The sequence below is a fragment of the Salmo salar genome, chromosome ssa17, assembly GCF_905237065.1.
Source record: "Salmo salar chromosome ssa17, Ssal_v3.1, whole genome shotgun sequence".
NCBI lineage: Eukaryota > Metazoa > Chordata > Actinopteri > Salmoniformes > Salmonidae > Salmo > Salmo salar.
Window position 1 is genome coordinate 66,678,287 of NC_059458.1, and position 27,826 is coordinate 66,706,112.

General features: G+C 43.2%; 2 protein-coding genes across 2 annotated transcripts; one reads left to right on the forward strand and one right to left on the reverse strand.

Annotated features, from left to right (window-relative positions):
• Positions 1-754: 754 nt before the first annotated feature.
• Positions 755-4,227, forward strand: LOC106593927 (uncharacterized). Its single transcript, XM_014185304.2, has 4 exons — positions 755-950; positions 1,202-1,295; positions 1,433-1,520; positions 2,849-4,227. Exons 1-4 carry the CDS (start codon positions 848-850, stop codon positions 3,461-3,463), a joined length of 900 nt encoding a protein of 299 aa, XP_014040779.2. The 5' UTR covers positions 755-847; the 3' UTR covers positions 3,464-4,227.
• On the reverse strand, positions 3,738-27,112 carry LOC106576453 (leucine-rich repeat protein soc-2 homolog). The gene is made up of 10 exons (XM_045700018.1): positions 26,859-27,112; positions 21,248-21,446; positions 10,580-10,742; positions 9,585-10,139; positions 8,964-9,116; positions 6,795-6,896; positions 5,885-6,043; positions 5,568-5,770; positions 5,267-5,362; positions 3,738-4,727 (listed from the first exon to the last, which is right to left on the reverse strand). The coding sequence occupies exons 2-10, from the start codon at positions 21,437-21,439 to the stop codon at positions 4,557-4,559; spliced, it is 1,794 nt and encodes a 597-aa protein (XP_045555974.1). The 5' UTR covers positions 21,440-21,446; positions 26,859-27,112; the 3' UTR covers positions 3,738-4,556.
• Positions 27,113-27,826: the final 714 nt, after the last annotated feature.

Below are 27,826 nucleotides of genomic sequence, written 5' to 3' on the forward strand. Positions count from 1 at the left end.
AGACTTGAAGTAGGGTTTCCACTTGCGTTGCAAGGGCCGCGGCTTTTGTGGCGCGATGGGTAACGATGCTTCATGGGGTGTCAGTTGTTGATGTGTGCAAGGGTCCCTGGTTCGAGCCCGGGTTGGGGCAAAAAGAGGGACGGAACCTACACTGTTACACTTACAACCTCATGCTTATCGCATTAGCCTACGTTAGCTCAACTGTCCCGTGGAAGGGACACCGATCCCAAAAAGTTTTAACAGCATCTACCCCCAAGCCATACACTGCTGCTACTAGCTGTTTATTATCTATGCATAGTCACTTCACCCCTACCTTCATGTTCAAATTACCTCTAACCTGTACCCCTGCACACTGACTCGGTACCCCCTGTACCGAGTCAGTGTAGCCTCGTTATTGTTATGTTATTGTGTTACTTTTGATTCTTTTTTACTTTAGTTTATTTGGTAAATATTTTCTTCTTGAACTGCACTGTTGGTTAAGGGCTTGTAAGTAAGCATTTCACGGTAAGGTCTACACTTGTTGTATTCGGCGCATGTGACAAATACAGTTTGATTTGATATGTGTATAACACAAAATTCGTCCTAAATATGTACCTGAGCAGCTAGCTAGACCCGCTGCATATCTTACAGCTTTAGTAATAAAACGTTCTGATGTAGGCAGGGGCACTTGCTAATGTGAGGTGAGGAATGGTAGTATGTGGTGCGTGTGCGCAGTCTGAACTGTGGGTGGAAGCAACATGCCTAGATGCGACTAGTCTGCGGCCGGAAACCAACACGAAGAAGAAGAGACGAAGGGCGGAAGAGACGAAGTGCACTCCTTTGTGGTCCCTTCGCAGTGCTAGCTAACATGGATGCTACAATGGAAAACATCGAACACACGCTACCGCTATACTCTAATAATGCAAAAAAGAAAAGTAAAAAGAAAGTGAATTCAGAATACACATACAAATGTAAGTAGTCAATTTATCCTGTATATGTTTATTTCGGACTACAAATGAAGTAAGGAACTCCGAGCTAGTTAGCAAGCAAGCTAGCTACCTACAAAGGGGACATCATGGCGCCTTGTCTCGAATACTTGTTCGAGCAGATGCGTGCCGTAGGCATCAGACGGCGCGATCCACCTTTGTCCTATTCGTCAAAATATGAATGCTATTTATTACATTGTGTATGTAGTGATTTAAAACATATTTATTTATTTCAGTGTCTGAATATGAAACAATGGACTTTGTGAAATTGCGCGTATCAAATCGCTACATGTTTACGGGGAGGAGAAATGCCTCTCGACTGGCCTGGAGGTGAGTTCAGATACTTACCCGAGATCCCACCCAGTACACGTTTTGTTAGATACGTTTTTTCATTTTACCTGTCATTGAGACGAGTCAATGTGTATGTTTTGAAATCGAAATGATCATTGTATACCTTTTTGTTGCAGGGCCATCCTCAAACACATGGGCTTGCAGGGGAAGATGACTGCCAGTCAGGCAATGAAAAAATGGGAAAATCTGAAGAAACGATACAAGGTAGCAATTGCATCCTACATACACTACATATCCAAAAGTAAGTGGACACCTGCTTGTCGAACATCTCATTCCAAAATCATGGGCATTAATATGGAGTTGGTCCCCCCCTTTGCTGCTATAACAGCCTCCACTCTTCTGGGAAAACTCTTCACTAGATGTTGGAACATTGCTGTGGGGACTTACTTCCATTCAGCCACAAGATCATTAGTGAGGTCGGGCACAGATGTTGGCCGATTAGGCCTGGCTCGCAGTCTATATTCAAATTCATCCCAAAGGTGTTTGATGGGGTTGAGGTTAGGGCTCTGTGCAGGCCAGTCAAGTTCTTCCACACTGATCTCAACAAACCATTTCTGTATGGACCTTGCTTTGTGCATGGGCGCATTGTCATTCTGAAACAGGAAAGGGCCACAGACCTGGAAGCACAGAATCGTCTAGAATGTCATTGTATGCTGTAGTGTTAAGATTTCCCTTCACTGGAACTAAGAGGGCAAGCCCGAACCATAAAAAACAGCCCCAGACCATTATTCCTGCTCCACCGAACTTTACAGTTGGAACTATGCATTGGGGCAGGATGCGTTCTCCGTCCGTCTTCCTGCCAGATGGTGAAGCGGGATTAATCTCTCCAGAGAACGTATTTCCACTGCTCCAGAGTCCAATGGCTGCGAGCTTTACACAACTACAGCTGACGTTTGACATTGCGCATGGTGATCTTAGGCTTGTGTGCGGTTGCTTGGCCATGGAAACCCATTTCATGAAACTCCCGACAAACAGTTCTTGTGCTGACATTGCTTCCAGAGGCATTTTGGAACTCTGTAGTGAGTGTCACAACTGAGGATAGGCGATTTTTACTTGATATGTGTTTCAGCACTCGATGGTCCTGTTCTGTGAGCTTGTGTGGTCTACCACTTTGCGGCTGAGCCGTTGTTGCGCCTAGCTGTTTCCACTTCACTGTAGCAGCACTTACAGTTGACTAGGGCAGAAATTTGACAAACTGACTTGTTGGAAAGGTGGCATCTTATGACGGTGCCACGTTGAAAGTCGCTGAGCTCTTAAGTAAGGCCATTCTACTGCCAATGTTTGTCTTTGGAGATTGCATGGCTGTGTGCTTGATTTTATACACGTCAGCAACAGGTATTGCTGAAATGGAAGAATCCGCTAATTTGAAGGGGTGTCCACATACTTTTGGCCATGTTGTGTACCTCAGGATGGAAACCTCTGAATTTGACCCTTTAATTGGCATCCTTGTAAAGTTCTTAATAACCCTGCCCTAGAGACAAAACCTTCATTATCTGACTACCTACTAATACTGTTTATCCTTTTGGGGACAGGAGCTGAAGTACCCTCCCCCAGGGGTGCAGGTGTTCCCCCACAGTTGGCGTTGGTATGATCTGATGAGTGACGCAATGGAGGGGCGTCTGGCAGGCTCAGCCCCCATCATCGGCCCACTCCCCCCGGGCACTAGCGACAGTGATTTTCTCCCAGACGCCCGGCCCAGGAAGAGATCCATGATGGGCGGAATAGGGGTGATGGGGATGCACTGCGACCTGGATGAGATGGACACCGAGAGGGCGACGCTGGAGACCGAACGGGCGGCATTGGAGGGCGAGCGAGAGGTGATGGGGAGAGAGCGGATGGCGTTGGAGAGAGAGCAAGCAGGGCTGGAACGAGAGATGGCCAACCTGGACCGGGAGCGTGCCCAACTGGAGAGGGAGAAGGCAGCGGTGGAGAGGGAGAGGGGGCTGATAGAGAAGGAGAAAGCGCAGGTAGCCAGGGATAGGCTGGCTGTGGACAGAGACAGAGTTCTACTGGCGGAGGGTAGAGCAGCGGAGGAGAACGGTGCGGAAGGACAAAGCTGTAAAACAGGAGGACAGCGGGTCGTTGGGTCGTTGGAAAGAACCGAGAGATTCCTCAAGATGTTTGAAAAGTTGGTTGAACGTATGTGAAGAACAATTACACGTTTGTTTACAATAGACTAGACTATTCAATTGGAAAGTAATTGGATATCATTTGTATTGGTTTTATTTTCTATGAATGTATAAAGTATAATGACAAATCCTTTTTGTATTGCTGTTCAGAGATGCCTGTATGCCTATTGTTATCTGGGCTCGAAGTATTTGAACATTAACTGCCTAAACAGTTGTACTCAGTCAGTTCATTTCAAAACCAGTTTGCAGTTACACACCTTACCGGTCAATTCTCAATTAAAATGTTTAGCCATTGAGGTCATCAAAACAACTTTATTCAATTGTGGTATTTCCATACAAAGCACACAATAGCAGGCTGTTTCTTCTTGTTAACCCCATCCACACCCAACAGACCCCCCCCTCCCCAGTCATACAATAGTCTTGATCTTTATTGATGTAGGCTATTGTGGTCATAACAGTAACTTTGAAATGTAATATGCCAAATATTGCAGTTCATGTAAAAAAGTGACTTCAGAATATATTTTTATATTACAGTACAGACTTTACAACAAATGCTTGTTTAATTGCTTCTTTTATTGCATTGATATTCAATTTAGCATTCCAGTAAGCTTCAATTAGTTAATGCTAGTATAATAGTTTTTTTAAATAGTGTTAGATTTCTGTAATATAATTTTTTTCCTTTACAAAAACATATTTAAACAATATTACAGGTTGTCATTGCCAGTCGTGAACAGACATGAAACAATGTTTGATTGTTGGATCAATAAAATGTCACATTTTCATTCTTTTTTTTGCTTCAAGTTGCTGAACAGTTTGGCTTTTGACAAAAAATTATGTGGTGTGTATTTGTGTGTGTAGGAATGAGAGATACACACCATCTCGCTCACTGTGTGTTATGTATGCGATCAACAACTCATCAGACTTAAATTAGGCAAGATAGGTAGATACTGTGTTCCGGTGTTTACTGTATGTGCAGATTGCAATTGAACTGAGACTGGACAACTTTTATGATCTGTCTCAGTAGCTAAGTGTGTGTGTATGGTATGTACATATGTCTCGTAGACAATGAGTTGAGCTGTGTGAAGATGCGTGTGTATTGATCAGTGTGTGGTTAGATGTGGGCTCCGATGGGGACGCGGGGCAGACATACATAGGCCTGTGGGGTCCTGCTGAGGTTAATGGGGTTGCCGTCCAGGCGAATGTCCTCCAGTGCGTTCCTGATGTAGTTGAAATCTTTCAGGTTGCAGAACGTGTCCTCGTGGATCATCTGAATGTTGTTGCGCTGGAAAACAAGGCATTGGAAGTCTAAGAAAACACTCCGAAACAACACATTCATTATGGCGCTCTAACCACCACCTAGTGGTTAGAGCGTTGGCCTTGTAACCGAAAGGTTGCAAGATCGAATTCCTGAGCTGACAAGGTAAAAATCTGTCGTTCTGCCTATGAACAAAGCAGTTAACCCACTGTTCCTAGGCCGTCATTGTAAATAAGAATTTGTTCTTAACTGACTTGCCTAGTTACATTTTTATTTATCTATGGGCCTTAAAAAAACGATGCATGACGAACTAATGCTTGTTTGAGATTCTGCACCGGTCTGCCAGAGTGCTGGAGAAAAGTACAGTTTAAATATACAATAATTTGCCCTAATAACTGAATGGCAGAGAATTGGCCAGAATGTTTTGAAACAGCTTGCAGAAAGAGGGGATACAGTGGTCAGTTGAGCAAAAATCCCTCTAGTCACCACCGGTGTACAGTATGGGGTTATCCTATAGTTCCCACATCACCCACATAGGGGCAGTAAAGAGGCAGAAGTGCAGATACCTGTAGGTGCAGAGAGCGCAGGCTGTCCGGTAGGGGCACAGGGATGTGGTCAATGTGGTTGTCTGTTAGGTACAGGTACAGCAGACCCGTCATGTCCTAAACAAAACACGTTGTTTACATTTAGAGTGGAGTCATTTATGCCAGACAGTCTCTCAATACATCCCTGTTTTTGTTTAATCCCAGCACTAACACCTGATTCAACTCATCAAGGGCTTGGTGATTAGTCCAGTATGGGAATCAAATGTGATAATGCTGGGAAAAAGCAAATCAATTGTTTGTAATCCTTGTCAGACCTACATACCTTGAAAGCCTCTTTGTGGATGCCTGTAGCGCCAATGTTGTTGTGGCTGGCGTCGATGAGGGTCATCACGGGCGGAAGGGCAGGCAGCTGTGACACGCCGTTCTCACGGAGCACCAGCTCCTCCAGCACGGGCAGGCCGGAGAACGCATCGTTAGCGATGGATGCAATCTTGTTGGCGGTCAAGTCGATCCTCTTCAGCTTGTCTGCAAGAGAGAGAAGGTAAAGTACTCAGACTGTTCCACGTGGTTTCATTAATTGAAACAGCCATTGAACAGCAGGAAATCTCACGGGCTGTGCCTTTAACATGTGACACCTACTCATCTGAGCAAAGTCGCCCTTGTTGATCTTGGTGATGTGGTTGTAGCGGGCGTAGAAGTGAGTGGTCTCTTTGGGGAGAGGCGGCACGCTCGTCAGCTTCACATCATCACAGTAGACAGAACCACCCAGACAGGTGCACAGCAGGCAGGTAGGCATACCTGGGACAGACAGACAGGACAAGGAAGTAAGATGGAGGTAGGCGATACACTTGAGAGAACAGTTGATAGGTCTGAGAGGTTGTGTGATGAAGTTTAGGCCACCAGCCTTCGATGCAGTAACAATGGGTTTGTAGAATGGTGGAGACGTGTACTCAGTGTTGATATGATTTGTTTGTTTTACCTCTTGCATCAAGAAATGTTGTCAAGTCTTGGATTGGACGCAGCTCTTGATGTGACAATGGTGGGCACATTAAGATGGTTGTTGCTGAGGTGCTATGGTTGAGGTGTAGTGCATTGCCAATGTTAGACATTGTGTTAATGGTGTTCGGGACAGGTTATAACACAGATGTTAGGTGAAGATGACGATAACAGATGTTACAGACTCATATCGTAGAGCAACTTGATAGTAAACACATGATACAGACAGACACATGATAGTGTTTGTGACAGGTAAGGACAAGACATAAGTCATGTAACGGACATTACAGATACATATGGCTTAAACCCAGTTTGTGATCAGTTTTAACAGTATGCACATAAATATAAGATTCAATAACCCTATTCAATCAAAACCAGGGTTTCTGGGGTGAAATGAAAGAGACACATCATGTAAAGATATGAGAAAATATGTTTCGATATGGGAATGTGATAGACCCCATATACTGCATAGTGAAGTAGAATAGACCCTATAACCCCAGAAGCCTGGTTACAGGTTTTGATTGAATAGTTAGCGTTTGTGCTGGATACTGACCTTTGATGTCCAAGTCAACCTCTGGCAACCCAGAGCCCCCTGAGCCTACTGTACCTCCAGACTCCTCAGGGGTTTTCGGAGTAGTCAGGAGCACTTCCTCCTCTTGTTAGAGATAGAGATGAGGTATTAAAGAGACAGGTTGGAAACAGCATAGACAGTGACACGACAACAAGGGCTGTTTGCCACGGTGAGAAGTCACAAATAGCAAGGGAGTTATGTTGTTGTCGTTGTTTAGGACACATTTAACTGATTAAATTAGGTAATAGTTAAATGGAATCTTGGGAATGGATTTTGAGAGTTAATCAAATTATGTTATGTTGATATATGTTTAATATAAATACAGTTTAAGTCAGAGGTTTACATACACTAAGGTTGGAGTCATTAAAACTCGTTTTTCAACCACTCCACACATCTACTTTGTGCATGACACAATTCATTTTTCCAACATTAATTTACAGACAGATTATTTCACTATCTCAATGCCAGTGGGTCAGAAGTTTACATACACTAAGTTGACTGTGCCTTTAAACAGCTTGGAAAATTCAAGAAAATGATGTCATGGCTTTAGAAGCTTCTGATAGGCTAGTTGACATCATTTGAGTCAATTGGAGGTGTACCTGTGGATGTATTTCAAGGCCTACCTTCAAACTCAGTGCCTCTTTGCTTGACATCATGGGAAAATCAAAAGAAATCAGCCAAGACCTCAGAAAAACAATTGTAGACCTCCACAAGTCTGGTTCATCCTTGGAAGCAATCTCCAAAGGCCTGAAGGTACCACGTTCATCTGTACAAACAATAGTACCCAAGTATAAACACCATGGGACCACGCAGCTGTCTTACCGCTCAGGAAGGAGACACTTTCTGTCTCCTAGAGATGAACGCACTTTGGTGCGAAAAGTGCAAATCAATCCCAGAACAACAGCAAAGGACCTTGTGAAGATGCTGGAGGAAACAGGTACAAAAGTATCTATATCCACAGTAAAACGAGTCCTATATCGACATAACCTGAAAGGCCGCTCAGCAAGGAAGAAGCCACTGCTCCAAAACCACCATAAAAAAGCCAGACTACGGTTTGCAACTGCACATGGGGACAAAGATCATACTTTTTGAAGAAATGTCCTCTGGTCTGATGAAACAAAAATAGAACTGTTTGGCCATAATGACCATCGTTATGTTTGGAGGAAAAAGAGGGAGGCTTGCAAGCTGATGAACACCATCCCAACCTTGAAGCACGGGGGTGGCAGCATCATGTTGTGGGGGTGCTTTGCTGAAGGAGTGACTGGTGCACTTCACAAAATAGATGGCATCATGAGAAAGGAAAATTATGTGGATATATTGAAGCAACATCTGAAGACATCAGTCAGGAAGTTAAAGCTTGGTCGCAAATGGGTCGTCCAAATGGACAATGACCCCAAGCATACTTCCAAAGTTGTGGCAAAATGGCTTAAGGACAGCAAAGTCAAGGTATTGGAGTGGCCATCACAAAACCCTGACCTCAATCCTATAGAAAATGTGTGGGCAGAACTGAAAAAGCGTGTGTGAGCAAGGAGGCCGACAAACCTGACTCAGTTACACCAGGTCTGTCAGGAGGAATGGGCCAAAATTCATCCAACCTATTGTGGAAAGCTTGTGGAAGGCTACCCAAAACTTTTGACCCAAATTAAACAATTTAAAGGCAATGCTACCAAATGCTAATCGTGTGTATGTAAACTTCTGACCCACTGGGAATGTGATGAAAGAAATAAATAAATCAAATTTCTACTATTATTCTGACACATTTCACATTCTTAAAATAAAGTGGTGATCTTAACTGACCTAAAACAGGGAATTTTTACTAGGATTAAATGTCAGGAATTGTGAAAAACTGAGTTAAATTGTATTTGGCTAAGGTGTATGTAAACTTCCGACTTCAACTGTAGGTACATTGGAACAGTGTTCTTAGCTGGAATTGGAGATTATTCATACTTGTCAACCACAAATCCTTTGAAAAGCATCTCTTGACCAGATTATTTGGTCACCTTCTCTTGTCCAAATACGGACATGGCAGCAGAGCATGCTTTCTGCTCAAAGTTTTTGGGACCTTTACCTCTGTTATCCTTACACATATGATACAATGGGTTGATACCATAGATATGTTTTCTTATTGTTTCTTTATTTGGTGGTACTGACCTTCTTCAGGGTCAGGGATTAATGTGACCTCTGACCCACCAGAGTCGGAGCCCCCAGGCCCTGAGGCCCCTGAGGTGCCAGAGGCCCCGGACTCCCCAGAAGCACCCGATGCCTCCTGGGGGGTAGTGTCAGGAATGAGGGGCAGCTCCTCCTCTTGTTAGCGCCAAGGGGAGGTGTTAGGAGACAGGTTAGTGCTTCTCATGGGATGGGATGGACTGTCAATCAACAATCATTCAATCAGCCAATCAATCAATCATTCTCAAACATGGTTTGACAGTGGGTTAGGTTAACAATGATTAGGAACTTATGGCAAGTAATGCAATGACAATGGTAGGACAATGAGTGATGGTTACACTGACAATGATACTGTAAGTGGCAAAGCAATGACACAGGGTTTACAATGACGACAAGTAGCAAATCACAAGAAAGCATTATCAATTCACATTTAACCAGCACAAAGCAGTTAAATGAAAAGGCAAATTTAGAAATGCAATGAAATCCCATATAGTCTTAGTGTATCAATCAGTGCTTGGAACTGTACTAGGTTCACAAGGCCACTATAGGCCCAACCAACTATCTGTATACTTCTACAGTCTAGTCTGTATAAGTATAGGTACTGACCTCCAGATATAATTATTATTCCTGAGTCCCCGGAACCTCCAGAACCTCCGAAAGCCCCAGTACTGGAAACCAATATGTCCCCGGAACCCCCTGAGCCTAGGAGGGTGCCGGAACCTACAGAGCCCTGGGAACCAAAATCCCCGGAACCCCCAGAGCCTCCAGAACCAAGGTCCACAGAGCCTCCGGATCCAAGGTCCCCGGAACCCACAGAGTCTCCGGATCCAAGGTCCCCAGAACCCACAGAGTCTCCGGATCCAAGGTCCCCGGAACCCACAGAGCCTCCGGATCCAAGGTCCCCGGAACCCCCAGAGTCTCCGGAACCAAGGACCCTGGAACCCCCAGAACCAAGATCCCCAGAACCTGCTGAACCAATTTCCCTGGAACCCCCTGAGCCTCCAGAAGCCAAAAGGTCCCCAGAACCGGAAGCCAAAAGGTCTCCGGAACCCCCAGAACCTCCGGAAACCCCAGAGCCACCGGAACCTCCAGAACCCGTGGAACCCCCGAAGTCCCCGGAGATATGAAGAATGTCAATGGGACTCAGGCGCAGCTCCTCCTCTTGTTAGAGACAAGATTAGGTGTTAGAAGAGACAGGTTAGAGCAGAGTGGACCATGATTCCGTTTAGGGCTAGTGAGTCATGTTTCTAATGATGATTAGGTGACATTACAAAAAGTTAATGAGATTTATGGTTGAGTACCACACATTTAACTAATGTCAGACAGTTAAATGGAACTCATGCATTTGGAAATGACGAAGGATGATTGTAAAAAGGGGTCGATTTGCATGGGTAGGCGTTAAGAGGGAAGGTTGTGTGTTATGTATCACTGTCAGTACTGGACACATACCTTCATCTCCCTGTGTGTATGGGCTCATAGTGTGAGGTGACAGAGTGGATGTGCTGTGGGTGTGTGTATACAGACCTCCCTGTGTGTATGGGCTCATAGTGTGAGGTGACACGGTGTATGTGCTGTGGGTGTGTGTATGTGTGTATACAGACCTCCCTGTGCGTCGGGGCCCATGAGTACCCCAGACCCCCCTGAGCCTTGGGGAATGAGCTGGGGTCTTAGGGGCAACTCCTCCTCCTCTTCCTCCTCTAGTGATGCAGGGCCCCCAGGGCCAGGGTAGTTATAATCTGGTGGGGCCAGTGTGCCAATCTCTATCTGTGAGAAAGACAGCGACAGAGGGAGTCAATGCTAATGCAGGAGGTGCACCACCAGAGAGCGCCAGAGACCACCAGAGAGCGCCAGAGCCCGCCAGACACCAGAGACCACCAGAGAGCGGCAGAGACCGCCAGAGAGTACCAGAGAGCACCAGAGACCGACAGAGAGTACCAGAGAGCACCAGAGACCGCCAGAGAGTACCAGAGAGCGCCAGAGACCACCAGAGAGCGCCAGAGATCACCAGAGAGCGCCAGAGGCCACCATTGAGAGCCAGAGACCACCATCGAGAGCCAAAGACCACCAGAGAGTGCCAGAGACCACCAGAGAACGCCAGAGACCACCAGAGACCACCAGAGAGCGCCAGAGACCACCAGAGGGCAGTAGCCTCACTTACTGAGTAACCGGAGGCATCAAAAGCCAACTGTCGCTCATGGACCGGAAGCTCTACATCTTTTGGTATAGCCATGCAGAGTGTGAAGCACTGATTTTGAGTTCAATATCAGTAATCATCTCATCAGTACCCAATTTATGTCACAGGATAACGTTATGTATGACCATGCTCAATAGGCAATAAAGCTTAACAGCGACCAAACAAGAATGACATATTTGGATACAACACGAGTAGCTAAAGAGTGCCCAGGAAAAGGACCAGGAACATGAGGACTTCTAGACATCCTGACTTCTACCGTTCAGAGAGAATAGAAGATCCAGAGACAGTTATAGTATCAGTCATTCACAGGTGTAGCTTAACAGGGGCACCTCAGGGCTATGCTGTTTCACCTCTACCATTTAAATACAGATGACTGAAGAAGCAACCAGGAACGGAGACACATCATTAAGTATGCAGATGATTCAGTCATGATAAACCTCCTAAATGATCATGACACTGGTAATGGCCAAGTAGTGGAAGACTTGGTGTATTGCTTCATATCTACAGGTGAATGTTGAAAAAAAATTGAGGACATGAATATTGATTTGAGGAAGACCCTCAAGGGTTGCCCTCCCCCCAAAAATCCCAGCCAGGAATTGGAAAATGTGGATACAAATGTCTGGGTACAATTTCGCACCACAAACTGAGATGAGAGAAGAATATAAGTGCAGTCTGGGTAAAGGCACAACAGAAAGGGTTTTTAGTGGGGAAACTCCACCTTCCAACCAAGGAAACAAGACTATTCTCACCCTGTTTTACAGATATTTTATGACAGATTTTTTACTGTTACCACATTCTCCATGGTCTGTTGGTTTGTAAACATAACTGTAAAATGTTTGGTCAAAATTAACAGGATAGTGAGCATCAGTTCAAACATCACAGGTGTGGCACAAACCAACTTTCCGTCACTATACAATAGGAACGTCCTATCATTTTCATTAAAGGGAAGTTCAGTATTTTACAATTTAATGTAAGAAACTTCCTCACCCTGAAAGTAGTCTATGGACCAGGGGAAACCGTAATCCATGGTTGTTTAAAAAAAAGAAGGCCTTTTCAGTGTGACGAACCATTCGACAACTTGTAAAATACCGAACTTCCCCTTTAACTGACTGTTGTGGGTCTTCAACTTGGGGACTGCATAACCTGCACAGTAGGCTTACCTATGGCAGTGATGTCTTGGTAGGATGCTCTGTGACAATCACTTCCTGGTTCAAGTGACAGGATATACTCATAGGGGTCACATTCAGACAGTACATACAAACCGAAAAATGGAAGAATCCGTTGCAAATGGAGAAGTTAGAATGGCTACAGTGTGAACATGTTGGAAACATGTCTAACCTGACCCAGTTGAGATTGACTATGACAAATTGTAAAAGAGGAATTATGCCATTTATGAGCAGTTTGTGTGTTTCATGTAGAATGATGACCACAGCAGGTGTTTGGTTTGTTTAGAAAGCAAATAAACAGTCACACTACAAGGTAGGCCTACATCTAAAGAAAATCTCCTAAACTCAGTCACATCTTATCCTGTTGACCTTTCACCTCTCCATGTTCTCACACTCCTCAGAACCCAATGAGGAGTGTGTGTGTGTCAGAAGGTTGAAGCATTTTGACTCAAATTTACCGAACAGACAGCCGAAATATGCAATGTCAAGAGGACATTTTGAAATCCTAATGGCACACTTTCCAGAAGCGGTCTTTGGCTGTAAGAGGGCCCCCATAGTATGTTGTGATAGTGCCTCACAGCAAAGCACGACACACTCATTGTTTTAATACCAGTTATGATATCAACTGCAACTGCATCTATCTACTGTGCTTTAAGCCATACATCTCACCTCCTAAACAGATGAACATAATGCAAAACTTCCAACACAGCTACATTGTTATGCAATGTGGAAGAGAGGGGTAAGAACTGTCATTCTTGTTTTGTTTGTTTGATGTTATGTCTGGCCTATGCCACCTGACCACAGTGCATTTTCTTGCACGTAAAGCAAATATCTGAAAATCAGACAATAAAGAAATATCTACTCTCAACTAATGTTAAGAATGTGATAGTCACTTCAAGGGGTACCTGCCTTCATTGTCCTTGCTATTCAGCAAACCACCAGAGTAATGCCATGCAGTTCTATTATTAGCCACACAGGGGCGCTGAAACCCCACAATGTGCAAAAGGTCATATTTGAGCCTCTTACACCCATGGGCTGATTCTTATCTTCCAAAACAGGGAATGGTCCTTGTGGAACCAAGAGACACATGGTAGCTGCAAAAATGCATATTTCACTCCACTTCTCTCAACCAATGTTGAGAGAAGCTGTCCATCGACTTTCACTCCAAGTCAGGCAGATTCCTAACCCGAGGTAGCCTGAGACTTACCTAAAGGCAACTCACCACAAAGTGTATGTTGTTGTATAATGAAATTCCTAAAAGTAGATACACATTTAGATGCAAGTAAAGGCATGTACAGTAAAATGGGGACGTTTGTAAACGCAGCCACGTAGAACAGGTATGAAATTGAAAATGCAGTTTGGCAGTGACAGAGTTTAGGAGACAACAAGGTAGACCTTTGAGTAGTCTTGCACAGAGTTAGTTTGCTTGCTGCTGATGCCCCTCCTCCTCCTCCCCCCAAAAAGCAAACATACAAACTCGGGGGAAACGAGGGGCGATAGCTTGGCCACCCCCAAAAAAACAACTCTGGGATACAACGTGGGAATACAAAATGTGCAGGGAGAGAGTTTTGAAGTTCCATAATGTGAAATAGAGGAGCTAATTTGAAGCATACAGATCTTTCTGTGCAGCACTGCACTCTTGCTCACTCACAAACATTATTTTCTGGTCTATCACGCCAATGCATCTCTTTAGAAACTTCACAACTCTAGAGAGATCTATGCATAATACCATCACTCTTCCAAACCAAGCTGTGACACCCTAAAACACGTCACAAAACCAACCAAGGAATCCCATTTACCACAAAGTCCTAGCCTCACAGAATGGTTTATATGTTAGGTCATTGTCAGAGTGTATACCACATATGATCACCCATTTGGATGTAGTTTATTTGCACAGATAAAACCAGTAAGTTAAAACAATGTGCAGGAAGAGGCTAAATGGGTTTGTCTAGGAGTCTTCTAGTTGTCAGACAATATCAGGCTTGTTTAGGACCAAGAAGATATACAATGGAACCCAAAACCGGCAAATGGAATGAATAACTTTAGAATATGCGTATTGGTACTCCATGCACATAGGGGTGAAGTGGTATGTTGGAAAGTGCTTCTTTACATATAAACAAGAATTTTAAACAAATACAGTGCATTCAGAAAGTATTCGTACCCCTCCCATTGTTTCACATTTTGTTACGTTACAGCCTTATTCTAAAATTGATTCAATATTTGTTTCTCATCAATCTATACTCAATACCCCATATTGAAAAAGCATTTTTTGGTGTGGAATTTTTAGCAAATGTATAATAAAAAAAAACAGAAAATACCTCATTTAAGTATTCAGACCCTTTGCTATGAGACTCGAAATTGAGCTCAGGTGCATCCTGTTTCCATTGATCATCCTTTGAGATGTTTCTACAATTTGATTGGAGTCCACCTGTGGTAAATTCAATCGATTGGACATGATTTGGAAAGACACACACCTGTCTATATAAGGTCCCACAGTTGACAGGGCATGTCAGAGCAAAAACCAAGCCATGAGGTCGAAGGAATTGTCCATAGAGTTCTGAGACAGGATTGTGTGGCGGCACAGATCTTGGAAGGGTACCAAAAATGTCTGCAGCATTGAAGGTCCCCAAGAACACAGTGGCCTCCATCAATCTTAAATGGGAGAAGTTTGGAACCACCAAGACTCTTCCTAGAGCTGGCCAAACTGAGCAATCGGGGGAGAAGGCCCTTGGTCAGGGAGATGACCAAGAATCCGATGGTCACTCTGACGAACTCCAGAGTTCCTCTGTGGAGATGGGAGAACAAGCAACTGTAGCACTCCACCAATCAGGCCTTTATGGTAGAGTGGCCAGACAGAAGCCACTTCTCAGTAAAAGGCACATGACCACCCTCTTGGAGTTTGTCAAAAGGCACCTAAAGACTCTCAGATCATGAGAAACAACATTCTCTGGTCTGATGAAACCAAGAGTTAACTATTTGGCCTGAATGCCAAGTGTCATTTCTGGAGGAAACCTGGCACCATCCCTACGTTGAAACATGGTGGTGGCAGCATCATGCTGTGGGGATGTTTTTCAGCGTCAGGGACTGGGAGACTAGTCAGGATTGAGGGAAAGATGAATGGAGCAAAGTACAGAGAGATCCTTGATGAAAACCTCCTCCAGAGCGCTCAGGACCTCAGACAGACGCAAGGTTTCACCTTCCAACAGGACAACGACCGTAAGCACACTGCCAAGACAACGCAGGAGTGGCTTCGGAACAAGTCTCTGAATGTCCTTGAGTGGCCCAGCCAAAGCCCGGACTTGAACCCGATCGAACATCTCTGGAGAGACCTGAAAATAGCTGTGCAGCGTCGCTCCCCATCCAACCTGACAGAGCTTGAGAGGATCTTCAGAGAAGAATGGGAGAAACTACCCAAATACAGGTGTGCCAAGCTTGTAGTGTCATACCCAAGACTCGAGGCTGTAATCGCTGACAAAGGTGCTTCAACAAAGTATTGAGTAAAGGGTCTGAATACTTATGTAAATGTGATTGAATTTTTCAATTTTTTATAAGTTAGCAAAAAAATTATAAAACCAGTTTTTGCTTTGTCATTATGGGGTATTGTGTGTAGATTCATGAGGAAAAAACTATCCATTTTAGAATAAGGCCGTAACGTAACAAAATGTGGAAAAAGTCAAGGGGTCTGATTACTTTCCGAACGCACTGTATGGGTTCAATGGCAGGCATATGGGACTGTACACACATGTACATCTGTATGCATACGTTCCATCTGCCTTTGTGTAATGTTCCGTGTGTCTTTTTCAGGGCCCACTGCCCCTCTCTACAACGGCTAACTTCGCTCAATGATGGCTTCATGATAACACAAGATACATTGCAGCCACACTGCAAAAAATGTCAATCTTACATAGATTTTTCTTTTGTATTGAGATAAGGAAGTAAACATGACTTGTTTTGAGTTTCTCTCACTCACCCAGAAAATGCATGAACTTTTTTTTGTTGATTTTGCTTCCCCAGGAAATACAAGATAATTCAGACTTGTTTCAATCCTGCCAGTGCACTAAAATAATTTACCTTGGTAAGACATCAAGTTAATGCATTCTAATGGTAAGAAATACAATATCTATGTAAGATCAAAACATTTTGCAGAGCGCTTGTTTACAATATGTTGTCCATTGAAAGGCTTTCTGCTATAAAGTTTGGTGACCTAGTTACACGTGACGAAGGACTTAAACACTTGGCTCACGTTTAGGGTTTAGCTAAGTGGGCTAATAGGGACTTGTGGTGCCCAGATGACACGGGTTCAGCATGCGTGACCTATAAGTTGATGAAAACACTAATCCCTGTCCACATGCAGCAACTGCCAATCACAAGGTCATAGGTCACCTGAGCGATCAGACGGACACGTCTGTTTGTTTTCAAAGCAACACCACAGACTTTAATTTGAGAAATAGCCGAAACAATGGCAGTTGTCATGTATTATGATATAATAAATAAAATGCATATGCAATGATTGTATTTAAAAAAAAAAACTTTTGTGGATCTTACGTGGAATTGCAGTATAGATCAGACTTCGCTAAAATATTTAAAAAGTAAAATTTGAGATGAGCTTGATTTAACGTGGAATTTGTACTTTTGGGACTATTCTATTGGTTCTATTGTAACGGGAAAACTAAATGAAGTGCAGCTCAAGTATTTGAAAGTATTTTCCATACATGGCTATATTTGACCCAGGACTGGTATTAAAATATTTAAGGACACCACTAGAGGATAATGACAATCAGGTATAAACAGAATAAAGCGACGGATTTTTACTACATAACTTCACTTGTTTTCCAGGAGTGGCCCCTAGCACCGTCTCTAAAGCTGCTACTCTGAAGCTGCTTAGAGGTACCATTTAAATAGACCAAAGAGAGCATTACAAGCTTCTATTTGCATGTTGCTGATGCAATGTGACCTGTGACCTATTCACAACAAGCACATACTCTACAGTGCTCTAAACCAAGTCAGCTCCTGTTCTAGGAGTGTCTGCAAAGAGCTTTAAATGCACCAGATCACTAACTCTGGCCTTGGATTACAGTTTACAGGAGAAAAGTGTGAAGCTTCTTAGGGTTAGGCTTAGAGGAGCTGCAGAACAAAGAAAGGCAATAGAGAGCTGGAAAGAGAAAGCAGAGATCACTGAGTCTCCTCTGACTTGGTGAGGGAGGACTCCTTCCAGTCTGCATGATCCCCTTTCCCACTCTACATCCTTATTCCTAAATCTGCCCTCTCACCCTTCAGTAGCCTACTGTATCAAGGGTAAGCGCTGCCACACACTAACAAATATTCTATAATTGCACTGAAAATGTTAATCATGTGAGAGCGATCTAGAATATATTTTCCCCAGCACACACACACCACTGAAGAGAAGGTCTGAAGGGAACTGCTGGAGTTTTTCCTGTCTTCTAGCTACACTATTGTCAAGGGATTGTTTTCTCCTGTATCAGTTTCTCTTTCCCCTGAATCATTCCAAGGCTTTTGGATTACATGCACTATACTCCATCTGTCCTGTTTATACTGAGAAGAAGAGTTTGAATTGGGACAATGTAAATGAGATGTAATTAGCTGTAATTGCTTGAAATAAAATGTGGTAATTTAACAGATGTGATTATCCAAAACACACACACACACACACACACACACACACACACACACACACACACACACACACACACACACACACACACACACACACACACACACACACACACACACACACACAATGCATTAACATCACCTTCCTCCATCAAACTGAGCCATTAGAACATTCTCTGAGATTGCACATTGATAAACCAGCAGACTAATGAAAGACTACAACATTGTTTTGTACACAGATCCCTCATGTCATAATAGCCAAATGTGCATTGGATTGTGGGACTGACTTGGATGGTGGCATACCACATCGGGTTCAGTTTAAATGGTTTGGCTCAAGGGGAACTAGTCGAAAATCTGATCCCGCTGTTTAGCCTCATGCCAGCCTGACATCGTTTTGGCATTGTGTCTTTGTTACAAAAGAAAATAAATGGGAACATTGGCTGAAATGGGCTGTTTTAGTGTTCTCTGTCCAAACCTGCATTGCAGACTAGTTGCATCACGTCCAACTTGGGCCGTTGAAGGCTACTTCTGTCATGGGCAGCGCTCTCTCTGCTCACTCTCCTCTTTCCTCCATTTTGGACTCATTTGGGTGCTTTTTATTGTTCAGATTGTTTAATGTCCGACAGGACCCTCTGGCCCATTTGAAACCGTTTGGGTTCTGGCTAGCACAGAGCAGTTTAGACCATTTTAGCATGCCGATGTCAGACCTGGGCCAAATGTGGGTTAGAATTGAACTTAACAACAAGGGCTATAATATCCTTTGCCACATAGGCCATCAGTATCTACAGGCTACTGTAGAAGGTACTAACACCTCTCACAAACAGCAACGCCACTCATTTACTTTGACCCATACTTGCCATAATAGTTCCATGTCTAATGTAGCTACATTCCTATCCTAATTGTATCCCTTCCCCAGGCCTTTATGAATACATTGTATGCAAGTGAGTTGAAAGGCTCGAACCCTGCAGCTGTATTTATTTATTTAATTTTTATTTAACATTTATTTAACTAGGCAAGTCAGTTAAGAACAAATTCTTATTTACAATGACGGCCTACCCCGGCCAAACCCGGACGACGCTGGGCCAATTGTGTGCCCTATGGGACTCACAATCACGGCCGGATATGAAACAGCTGTATTGCTCAATGCATACACTTCCATCTAACCCCCCCCCCCAACACACAAGCACAATATTTTCATGCATGTTTTTCTTCTCCCCAAAGGCAATTTGAAATATTCTGAAAAATGGCCAGTTTAAACCAGCAGTGACAGTAAATCAGATGTCTCATAACATTGATAAATAACTTATCTAAATGACACATAGGCAGAAATATCCAGGTGGTAACGGCAGGATATAGGGCCCCCTACTGTGGATGAAGGGTTTAACCATGCAAAAGGGCATCATGATGAACTTGGTAATATTCCCAGAACCAACCAAGTAGTAATCCCAAAGCGGAGAAAGATACACCTGCTTTCAGAGTGAGATTGAGTACTTGAGTCTGACAACTGCATTGTATGCAAGGCTTTTGGATCCTATGGACTGTACTCCATCTGTCCTGTTTATATTGAGATGAAGAGTTTTAATTGGGCCAATGTAAATTAGATTTAATTAGATGTAATTGCTTGAAATAAAAATGTGGTAATTTAACAAGTGATTATCCGAAGCAACACACATGCACACATGCACACACGCCCACATGCACACACACTCTGCATTAACATCACCTTCCTCCATCAAACTGAGCCATTAGAACATTCTCTGAGATGACGTAATCTGCAAAACTCATCAAATTCGAATCACTGTCATTAGAGAAAAAAAGTTATGATATCATATACACGTTGATAAACCAACACACTACTGCACGACTACAGTATTGTTTGTAGTCTACAATCTCACCCCAAAGGGGGGGAATACACCTGCTTTCAGAGGGAGATTGAGTACCTGACTCTGACTAACGATAAAGAAGATTTTCGACATAGATGAATAAAATGTAATTGTATGCATTATTCTCTGTCTGAAGGCATTGTAGCTGAGGACAAATGTTCACTGAGCCCATCAAGTCATGTCTACAGACACAGCAACTGCAGTATTTGACTCTGAATGCTATATGGCTGTAATAGCCCTAGATGTAATCTAACAATCAGAGTTGAGAAGTATGGAACCTCTAATCCCACCCAACTCAAAACTCAACTTCTCCCTTCAACCATTGCTCATCATAGAAGAGTTAATTAGATGTCTATCACAAATGTTCAAGACTCCCTAGTTTCAGTGCATGCATACAGTACAATCCATCAGTGCCAATCAACCCTTGAGGGGGGAGTGAACGAGTGCAGTTTGGAGAGAAGGGGGAGGAAAGGGATACATGGAATTGGGCCAAAGTGACAAGCGTTGACAACTACAGTCAGCTATGAGCATTCAAACTAATAAGCAGGAAAACTTGTGAGGTTCTATCTGACATTTTGGTCAAAAAAATAATATTCACATAGAGTTGCTCTTTAAGTGGTCCTTTACAAGTAAATGTACAATATAATCCAAAAATCTGAAAGTTCTATCTGCGCAAACAGCTGTTCATTTGGTGCTATAAAGTTCTTTATGCAATCCAATCACACAATTCTGGGTTGTCAATCAAAAATAATTGTATGTGACTGTTTACTTATTGAGTCACGAAAGAGGAAGACATCACAAAACAGTTCTGAGATCTGGGACTTGAAAATACAAATGATCTCAAAACGATACGTTTTGCAGATAAAAACGTGTAGTCCCAAGTCCTTGGGTCTCGAACTCTTCCAATGTTTCAGTAATGCAGATTCCATCATCGAGGCTCAGGATACTGTAGGGTGTAAGCCATAATAAGTCCCCATCAACGAATTAACACACCATCTTCCACAAGATAGAATGCCAATGCTTTATCCGCCAACTTACATGGCACTTTGACATTGATGTCTGAGTCAGGAAATGGAGCTAGCAAAGTGCAGGCAACATCAACCAAGGCAAAACAGTAATGTGATATGTACAATGTACAAAATTCTAAGTAATACATTCACCTTCATAGGATGTCTATGATGTGAGGTTCCTTCCTCTGTCACTGACCTGTCATAACTGAGTCAGTGTAAGCTATAGTATGTAATCTGCTAGTTTCTTTTACCTATCGCACTGATTAGTGATTGCTTCAAGGACGTGTGGATAGAGGGATACATTCTTAGAATGTTCAAACGGGGTCTGAGGTCAAATCTCAGCATCTCTGTCAACCATCCCTCCAATTTCCCCCAAGTATCTTACCTGAGGTTCGTCAATAGTCAGTCCATCTTCATAATCATAGACATCCTGGTTCTCCAAATTCAAGTTGTCTAGATCCACATCATAGTTAGCGCTGTCGTACGTGTCTAATTCCAGCTGCCGGGCAAATCTGGGGTTGGCCACCACTGCTTTTAGGACGAAGAGTCCCAATATGAGCCTCGCCAACATCCTCATAGTCCACCTGGAAACACAGGACGAGAGAGACATGTCAACCAAGCACTGAACACAGGGAGTGAGATCATGAACCCTGAACCCAACCTGAACACTGATAAAGAAACATTTTGATGAAACGTTCATAGTACAAAGAAGACATATTGATTAAACCTTCAGTATATTTTATTTTACTGAGGAAAAGGGATAATCTTATGAACCAACCATAAGAAAGTAGTGAGCATCTACACTACCAGTCAAAAGTTTGAACACCTACTCATTGAAGGATTTTTCTTCATTTTTACTATTTTATACAAAGTAGAATAATAGTGAAGACATCAACACTATGAAATAACACATATTGAATAATGTAATAATCCAAAAAGTGTTAAACAAATCAAAATATATTTTATATTTGAGATTCTTCAAATAGCCACCCTTTCCCTTGATGACAGCTTTACACACTTTTGGCATTCTCTCAACCAGCTTCATGAGGTAGTCACCTGGAATGCATTTCAATTAAAAGATAATTTGTGGAATTTCTTAATAATGTGTTTGAGCATTTACAGAAGTTAGCCCTTGTCAGAGTCTATGTGATGTGGGTAAGGCGGAGTCAGGCGCAGGACACAGAGATGAGTACTAATAGTAACTTTACTCAAAATCAGTCTTCCAACAAGGAGAACGAAAATCCAGAATCACATAAACGAGACAACTGACAACAATAAACACGCACAAAACCATGATGGCTCCAGAGGGTTAAATAGGGAAATAATTAAAACGTAATGGGAACCAAGTGTGAACAATACAGACAAAACAAATGGAAAAAGAAATGTAGATCGGTGGAGGCTAGAAAGCCGGTGACGTCGACTGCCGAACGCCGCCCGAACAAGGAGAGGCACCAACTTCGGCGGAAGTCGTGACAGCCCTATTTGGTAAAAGACCAAGTCCATATTATGGCAAGAACAGCTCAAATAAGCAAAGAGAAATGACAGTCCATCAATACTTTAAAACATGAAGGTCAGTCAATACGGAACATTTCAGGAACTTTGAACGTTTCTTTAAGTGCAGTCGCAAAAAAACATCAAGCGCTGTGATGAAACTGGCTCTCATGAGGACCGCCACAGGAAATGAAAACCCAGAGTTACCTCTGCTGCAGAGAATAAGTTCATTAGAGTTATCAGCCTCTAATGAACAAATTGCAGTCCAAATAAATGCTTCACAGAGTTCAAGTAACAGACACATCTCAACATCAACTGTTCAGAGGAGACTGTGTGAATCAGACCTTCATGGTCGAATTGCTGCAAAGAAACCACTACTAAATGACACCAATAAGAAGAAGAGACTTGCTTGGGTCAAGAAACACGAGCAATGGACATTAGACCGGTGGAAATGTATCATTGGGTCTGGTGTCCAAATTTGAGATTTTTGGTTCCAACCGCTGTGTCTTTGTGAGACACGGTGTGGGTGAACGGATGATCTCCGCATGTGTATTTCCCACCGTAAAGCATGGAGGAGGTGTTATGGTGTGGGGTTGCTTTGCTGGTGACACTGTCTGTGATTTATTTAGAATTCAAGGCACACGTAACCAGCATGGCTACCACAGCATTCTGCAGCTACACGCCATCCCATCTGGTTTGGGCTTAGTGGGACTATCATTTATTTTTCAACAAGACAATGACCCAACATACCTACATGCTGTGTAAGGGCTATTTGACCAAGAAGGAGAGTGATGGAGTGCTGCATCAAATGACCTGGCCTCCACAATCCCCCAACCTCAACCAAATTGAGATGGTTTGGGATGAGTCAGACCACAGAGTGAAGGAAAAGCAGCCAGCAAGTGCTCAGCATATGTGGGATCTCCTTCAAGACTGCTGGAAAAGCATTCCAGGTAAAGCTGGTTGAGAGAATGCCAAGAGTGTGCAAAGCTGTCATCAAGGCAAAGGGTGGCTATTTGAAGATAAAATAAAATATATTTTGATTTGTTTAACACTTTTTTGGTTACTACATGATTCCATATGTGTTACTTCACAGTTTTGGTGTCTTCACTATTATTCTACAATGTAGAAAATAGTTCAAATAAAGAAAAACCTTTGAATGAGTAAGTGTTCTAAAACTTTTGACCGGTAGTGTGTATGGCAAAGGCTGTATCATCTATCCTCAATCTTCAGAGACAACAAAGGAAGTCACAAATGTTTGTTGCTATATCTTCGCTAAATGTCATGGCATTCCTATAATGCATATACTGTATATGCAAGCCTTTGAATTTCATAGAGCGCCAACACACACATTGGAAAGTCACATCTCTGCATTAGATACAGCTCTAATAGCCATGGAAACCAATCATATCCAAAGAAAAAGGATTTGTTTGCCCATCTTACAGTACCTGCAGGGAAATTTCATGGTAACAGAGTTATGCTGAGACAAAAATGTATGTCAAACAAAAACCAGTGATTGTAAAGTTAAACAAACCATACAACTCATTGGATGACTTATAACAATTTCCACAGATTTTTTTTGACGAAAACACATTTACTTGAAGAACTTTGATAACAGAATGGTGGCACCAACAGCACAAACAGTCATTGTTACCAGATTTTGCTTGTGCAATGTTCTTCTAGTAAAGGTTTTTTGTTGTTGTGTGGAAATCATTAAAGGTAGTCCTTGTGCATATGGTTTGTTTAACTTTGCAGTCATTGGTTTTTGTATGCCAGATTTGAATGAGTCTCAGCATCACTCCGTTACCAACTGCATGGGTGTGCTGTGGGTCCGGTTTGGACGTTTGGTTGGTAGAACACACTTTTGAGGTCAGGGAACTCAATATTCATTACCAAGGTGCAGACAACCCAAATAGATGAAATATGAGTCCCCCAAATTCCCCTGAAACCTCCTTCCTTAAAGCCCAAAGCTCACTGTTGTAAGAGGTGGTGGCCATCTTGGTTTTAATCATTGGCTGCCTGTGGTGTATCAAAGGTGAAGGGTCAGAGTTGATCTGGTAAATGCTGCTGTACCTGCAATTATATTCAGTGGTGTCGTGGGAACATGTTTTTTTGCTAAATCTTCCCAGCACATTGGTTTACAAGATGCTGGAAAATATGGGTTGTTTTCCCCAGTTCATTTTCATTTTTATCTTACTGCTGAATCACTATTGTTTTTTATTCCCTACTAGAAAATGTCACAACATTTTGGCTATGTTATCATAAGAATTTTTGGTTCACTTGAATTGGTGAACATTTATCATGTGTGCTTTTCTGCTTGTTGTGCAGAAAACTCTGAGTCAGACCTCTCTCTCTCTCTCTCTCTCTCTCTCTCTCTCTCTCTCTCTCTCTCTCTCTCTCTCTCTCTCTCTCTCTCTCTCTCTCTCTCTCTCTGTCTCTCACCACCTCCTTGGACGAGAGCTTTGATGCTAGCCTTCATACTTAATTCCCCACACACTCCACACAAACAGTAACAATATCTGACACGACCATCTGTAGGTTATAAGGACTATCTCTGGACACTATAAAAGAAAGAATGACAATTCCAGACGGACTGTTGGCTGTGAAGATACTGAGCCCAGGAAAAGAAAAAGCCAGTCTAACTGATGTTCAGTAGATCATTGACAGCTACATTCTGTAATGTGTAGAAGGACCAGACAGCCACTTGTGAGTGCAGCCTCTACAGTAACACAGGGCCTGACTTTGGGCTGAACTGAAACAGGCCGGTCAAAAAAGGCCCTGGAAAACGAGAGGAGAGAGAGAGTCCACTAGGCCGGCAGGGAAATGGAGAGCGAGGGAAGAGAGAGAGTCCTTTAGGCCGGCAGGGAAACGGAGAGCGAGGGGAGAGAGAGAGGATTGCGAGAAACGTGGATGAGGCACTGGCCCTCAGGGTTAGCTGGAGAGAGTGAGGGAAAATATCACTGTGTGTGTGAGAGAGAGAGAGAGAGAGAGAGAGAGAGAGAGTGAGCTGACTCGCCCCCTCGGCCTTCACAGAGGTTCTTTATGAGTCCACGTCCCGGCCTGTCTCAGCACTCACACTCGAAATTCCACCGAGGTTTGTGGACAGGATGGCAGTGAGTTACGACTGCAAGAAAAACCTTCATTCAATGCGCACACACACACACACTTGCAGACACACACATACACTTAAACACTGACTCACACAAACACCACCCTCACAGAGACACACACACCTAACACACCTATCTTTCAGAAAGAATGTTGATTCTCTATTTTTGGGATGAGTGCTGATTAAAAAAACAAAAAACACCTTATTTTAGTCATAAATCCATTCTTTGTTGATATGAGGTAGAGAGTCATCTAAATGTGGTTTTATACCTCTGCTATTTATAACAGCACACTATCTACTCTTTATTGGTGCATAGAGGAAGGTCTGGGATCTGTCAGTTTTCATAATGTCATGAAACCATGACAACGCATGGCAACGGTGAAAGAGGGACTATACTAAAGACAGAGGCTTGCTTTTATACACGCCATCACAGCACACAGTGTGTGTGTGTGAGTGTGTGTGTGTGTGTGTGTGTGTGTGTGTGTGTGTGTGTGTGTGTGTGTGTGTGTGTGTGTGTGTGTGTGTGTGTGTGTGTGTGTGTGTGTAGCCTACAGACTGCCTCTGTGTTTTGCTTGGCTCTTTGTTGGGCATTCCTGATATTCAGTGATTTGACAGCTTTTCTTATTCTTCCCAATAGCTGGAAGCAAAGCTGATTTATTTTTGACAGACGTACATACACAAAATTAGCAGTAAGACTAATTTGTACAAAACTGAAGAGCCAAAAGTACAATCAATTACTGTAAATTGAAATTCAGGCAAAATTGGCACAGTGTTACTAGATCAAAATATGCATAGACCAATTGCCAAATATAATATCTCCAATCTCTTCAACCTGCTGATTCCAATCCAGGGTGCCAATTTCCCTGTCACCACAATGGTTATTAGAAGGGATCAAAACTCTTGATACAACGCGCTAACAATCCAGTTAAAGGATCCAATCAAGAACGTGTGTAACTTCATCCCTAAAAAGTATGTCAACCACTGCTCTGTTCAGTATGAAATTTGACATCGGATCAAATGTTATGGTCCCAATTGAGGACGTGTCAAAGTGCCGTCTCTACTCCTCGAAGTCACCTGTTCGCCCATACCTGAATGGTTACAATTACCAAGCCAGTTGTGTATTAAGCAAGAAATAGGGAAACACTCAATAAATAAATAAATATAATTACTTGGTATGATCAGACAGTAGACATCCAAACCAAGAATAGATGTAAAAATCCCAAAGCAATAAATAAATCTAATATCAAAACCTCTATCAGCAATTAGCCAACTTGTCCATGCACTGCACTAACCCTTGTGAACAGCACTTTTTAGAGGGGTTAATTTTGCTAGAGTGCCTTGCAAATCCTGCATACTAAAACCCATAGCCCATAGTGAAGATCGCACCCAGAAGGCTTACCTCTGTCTCCTGTTTTCTTGAATGGTCCCTTCAGCCGTGATGGAGATGCTGAGGGCTAGGGGACCTGGCCAATGATGCCGGGAAGAGAGAGGGTGGGTGTGTATAGGTGTGTATGTGTGGGTGTGTGTAGGTGTGTATAGGTGTGTATGTGTAGGTGTGTGTGCTCTGGCAGACCAGAGCAGTGTGCCCTACCTTGCGTGTGTGAAGGTAGGCACTGAGAACGATCGGAGGGGAGCGGACTGCTTTTGGTCACTCGGACTTGGGCTGTGCACCCACCCCGTACCATGAACACTTTTCACACACACACACACACACACACACACACACACACACACACACACACACACACACACACACACACACACACACACACACACACACACACACACACACACACACACACACACACACACACACACACACACACACACACCCACACTCACTCACATAGAGAACCTGCTATAACAACAGACACCAGATAGACACACACACAGAGAGAGAGAGCGACAGAGAGGGACAGAGAGAGAGAGAGACAGAGAGGGACAGAGAGAGAGAAGCACCCAAATGGACAAAATATCTTTATCACTAACAAGAGTAGCCGTTATTTTTCTAGAGGGGTTCGTGGCTTAATCAGACCTGCAGTGTGACTCAGAAATGTTTGTCTTCCTTTTCATAAGGTGAAACTCTGGCATGTGCGGCTTTCATATGTGGTGAGGAATCTACGGGGCCCCAGAACACAATGGGGCCTCTGTGAGGAGCCTCTGTTAGCACGCTGCCGAGAGGAAGTCCCTGCCTGGAGGAGAACGGCCTCAGCTCTCCATACACTGGTATCGCTCAGCTACGTTTCCTCCTAACCACAGGTCAGTTTTATCTTCAATTCCTATTGTTGTTTCCTCCTAACCACAGGTCAGTTTTATCTTCAATTCTTATTGTTGTTTTCTCCTAACCACAGGTCAGTTTTATCTTCA

What these genes read in the sequence shown, in the direction of transcription:
- LOC106593927 (XM_014185304.2), top strand. Translation starts at nt 848, where the DNA reads ATGGATGCTACAATGGAAAACATCGAACACACGCTACCGCTATACTCT. An exon ending in GCCTCTCGACTGGCCTGGAG is followed by an intron (nt 1,296 to 1,432) that starts GTGAGTTCAGAT and finishes TTTTTGTTGCAG; the next exon opens with GGCCATCCTCAAACACATGG. An exon ending in ATCTGAAGAAACGATACAAG is followed by an intron (nt 1,521 to 2,848) that starts GTAGCAATTGCA and finishes TTTTGGGGACAG; the next exon opens with GAGCTGAAGTACCCTCCCCC.
- LOC106576453 (XM_045700018.1), bottom strand. Translation starts at nt 21,439, where the DNA reads ATGAGGATGTTGGCGAGGCTCATATTGGGACTCTTCGTCCTAAAAGCA. An exon ending in AATAATAATTATATCTGGAG is followed by an intron (nt 9,117 to 9,584) that starts GTCAGTACCTAT and finishes GGCGCTAACAAG; the next exon opens with AGGAGGAGCTGCCCCTCATT. An exon ending in GGGCGACTTTGCTCAGATGA is followed by an intron (nt 5,771 to 5,884) that starts GTAGGTGTCACA and finishes TCTCTCTTGCAG; the next exon opens with ACAAGCTGAAGAGGATCGAC.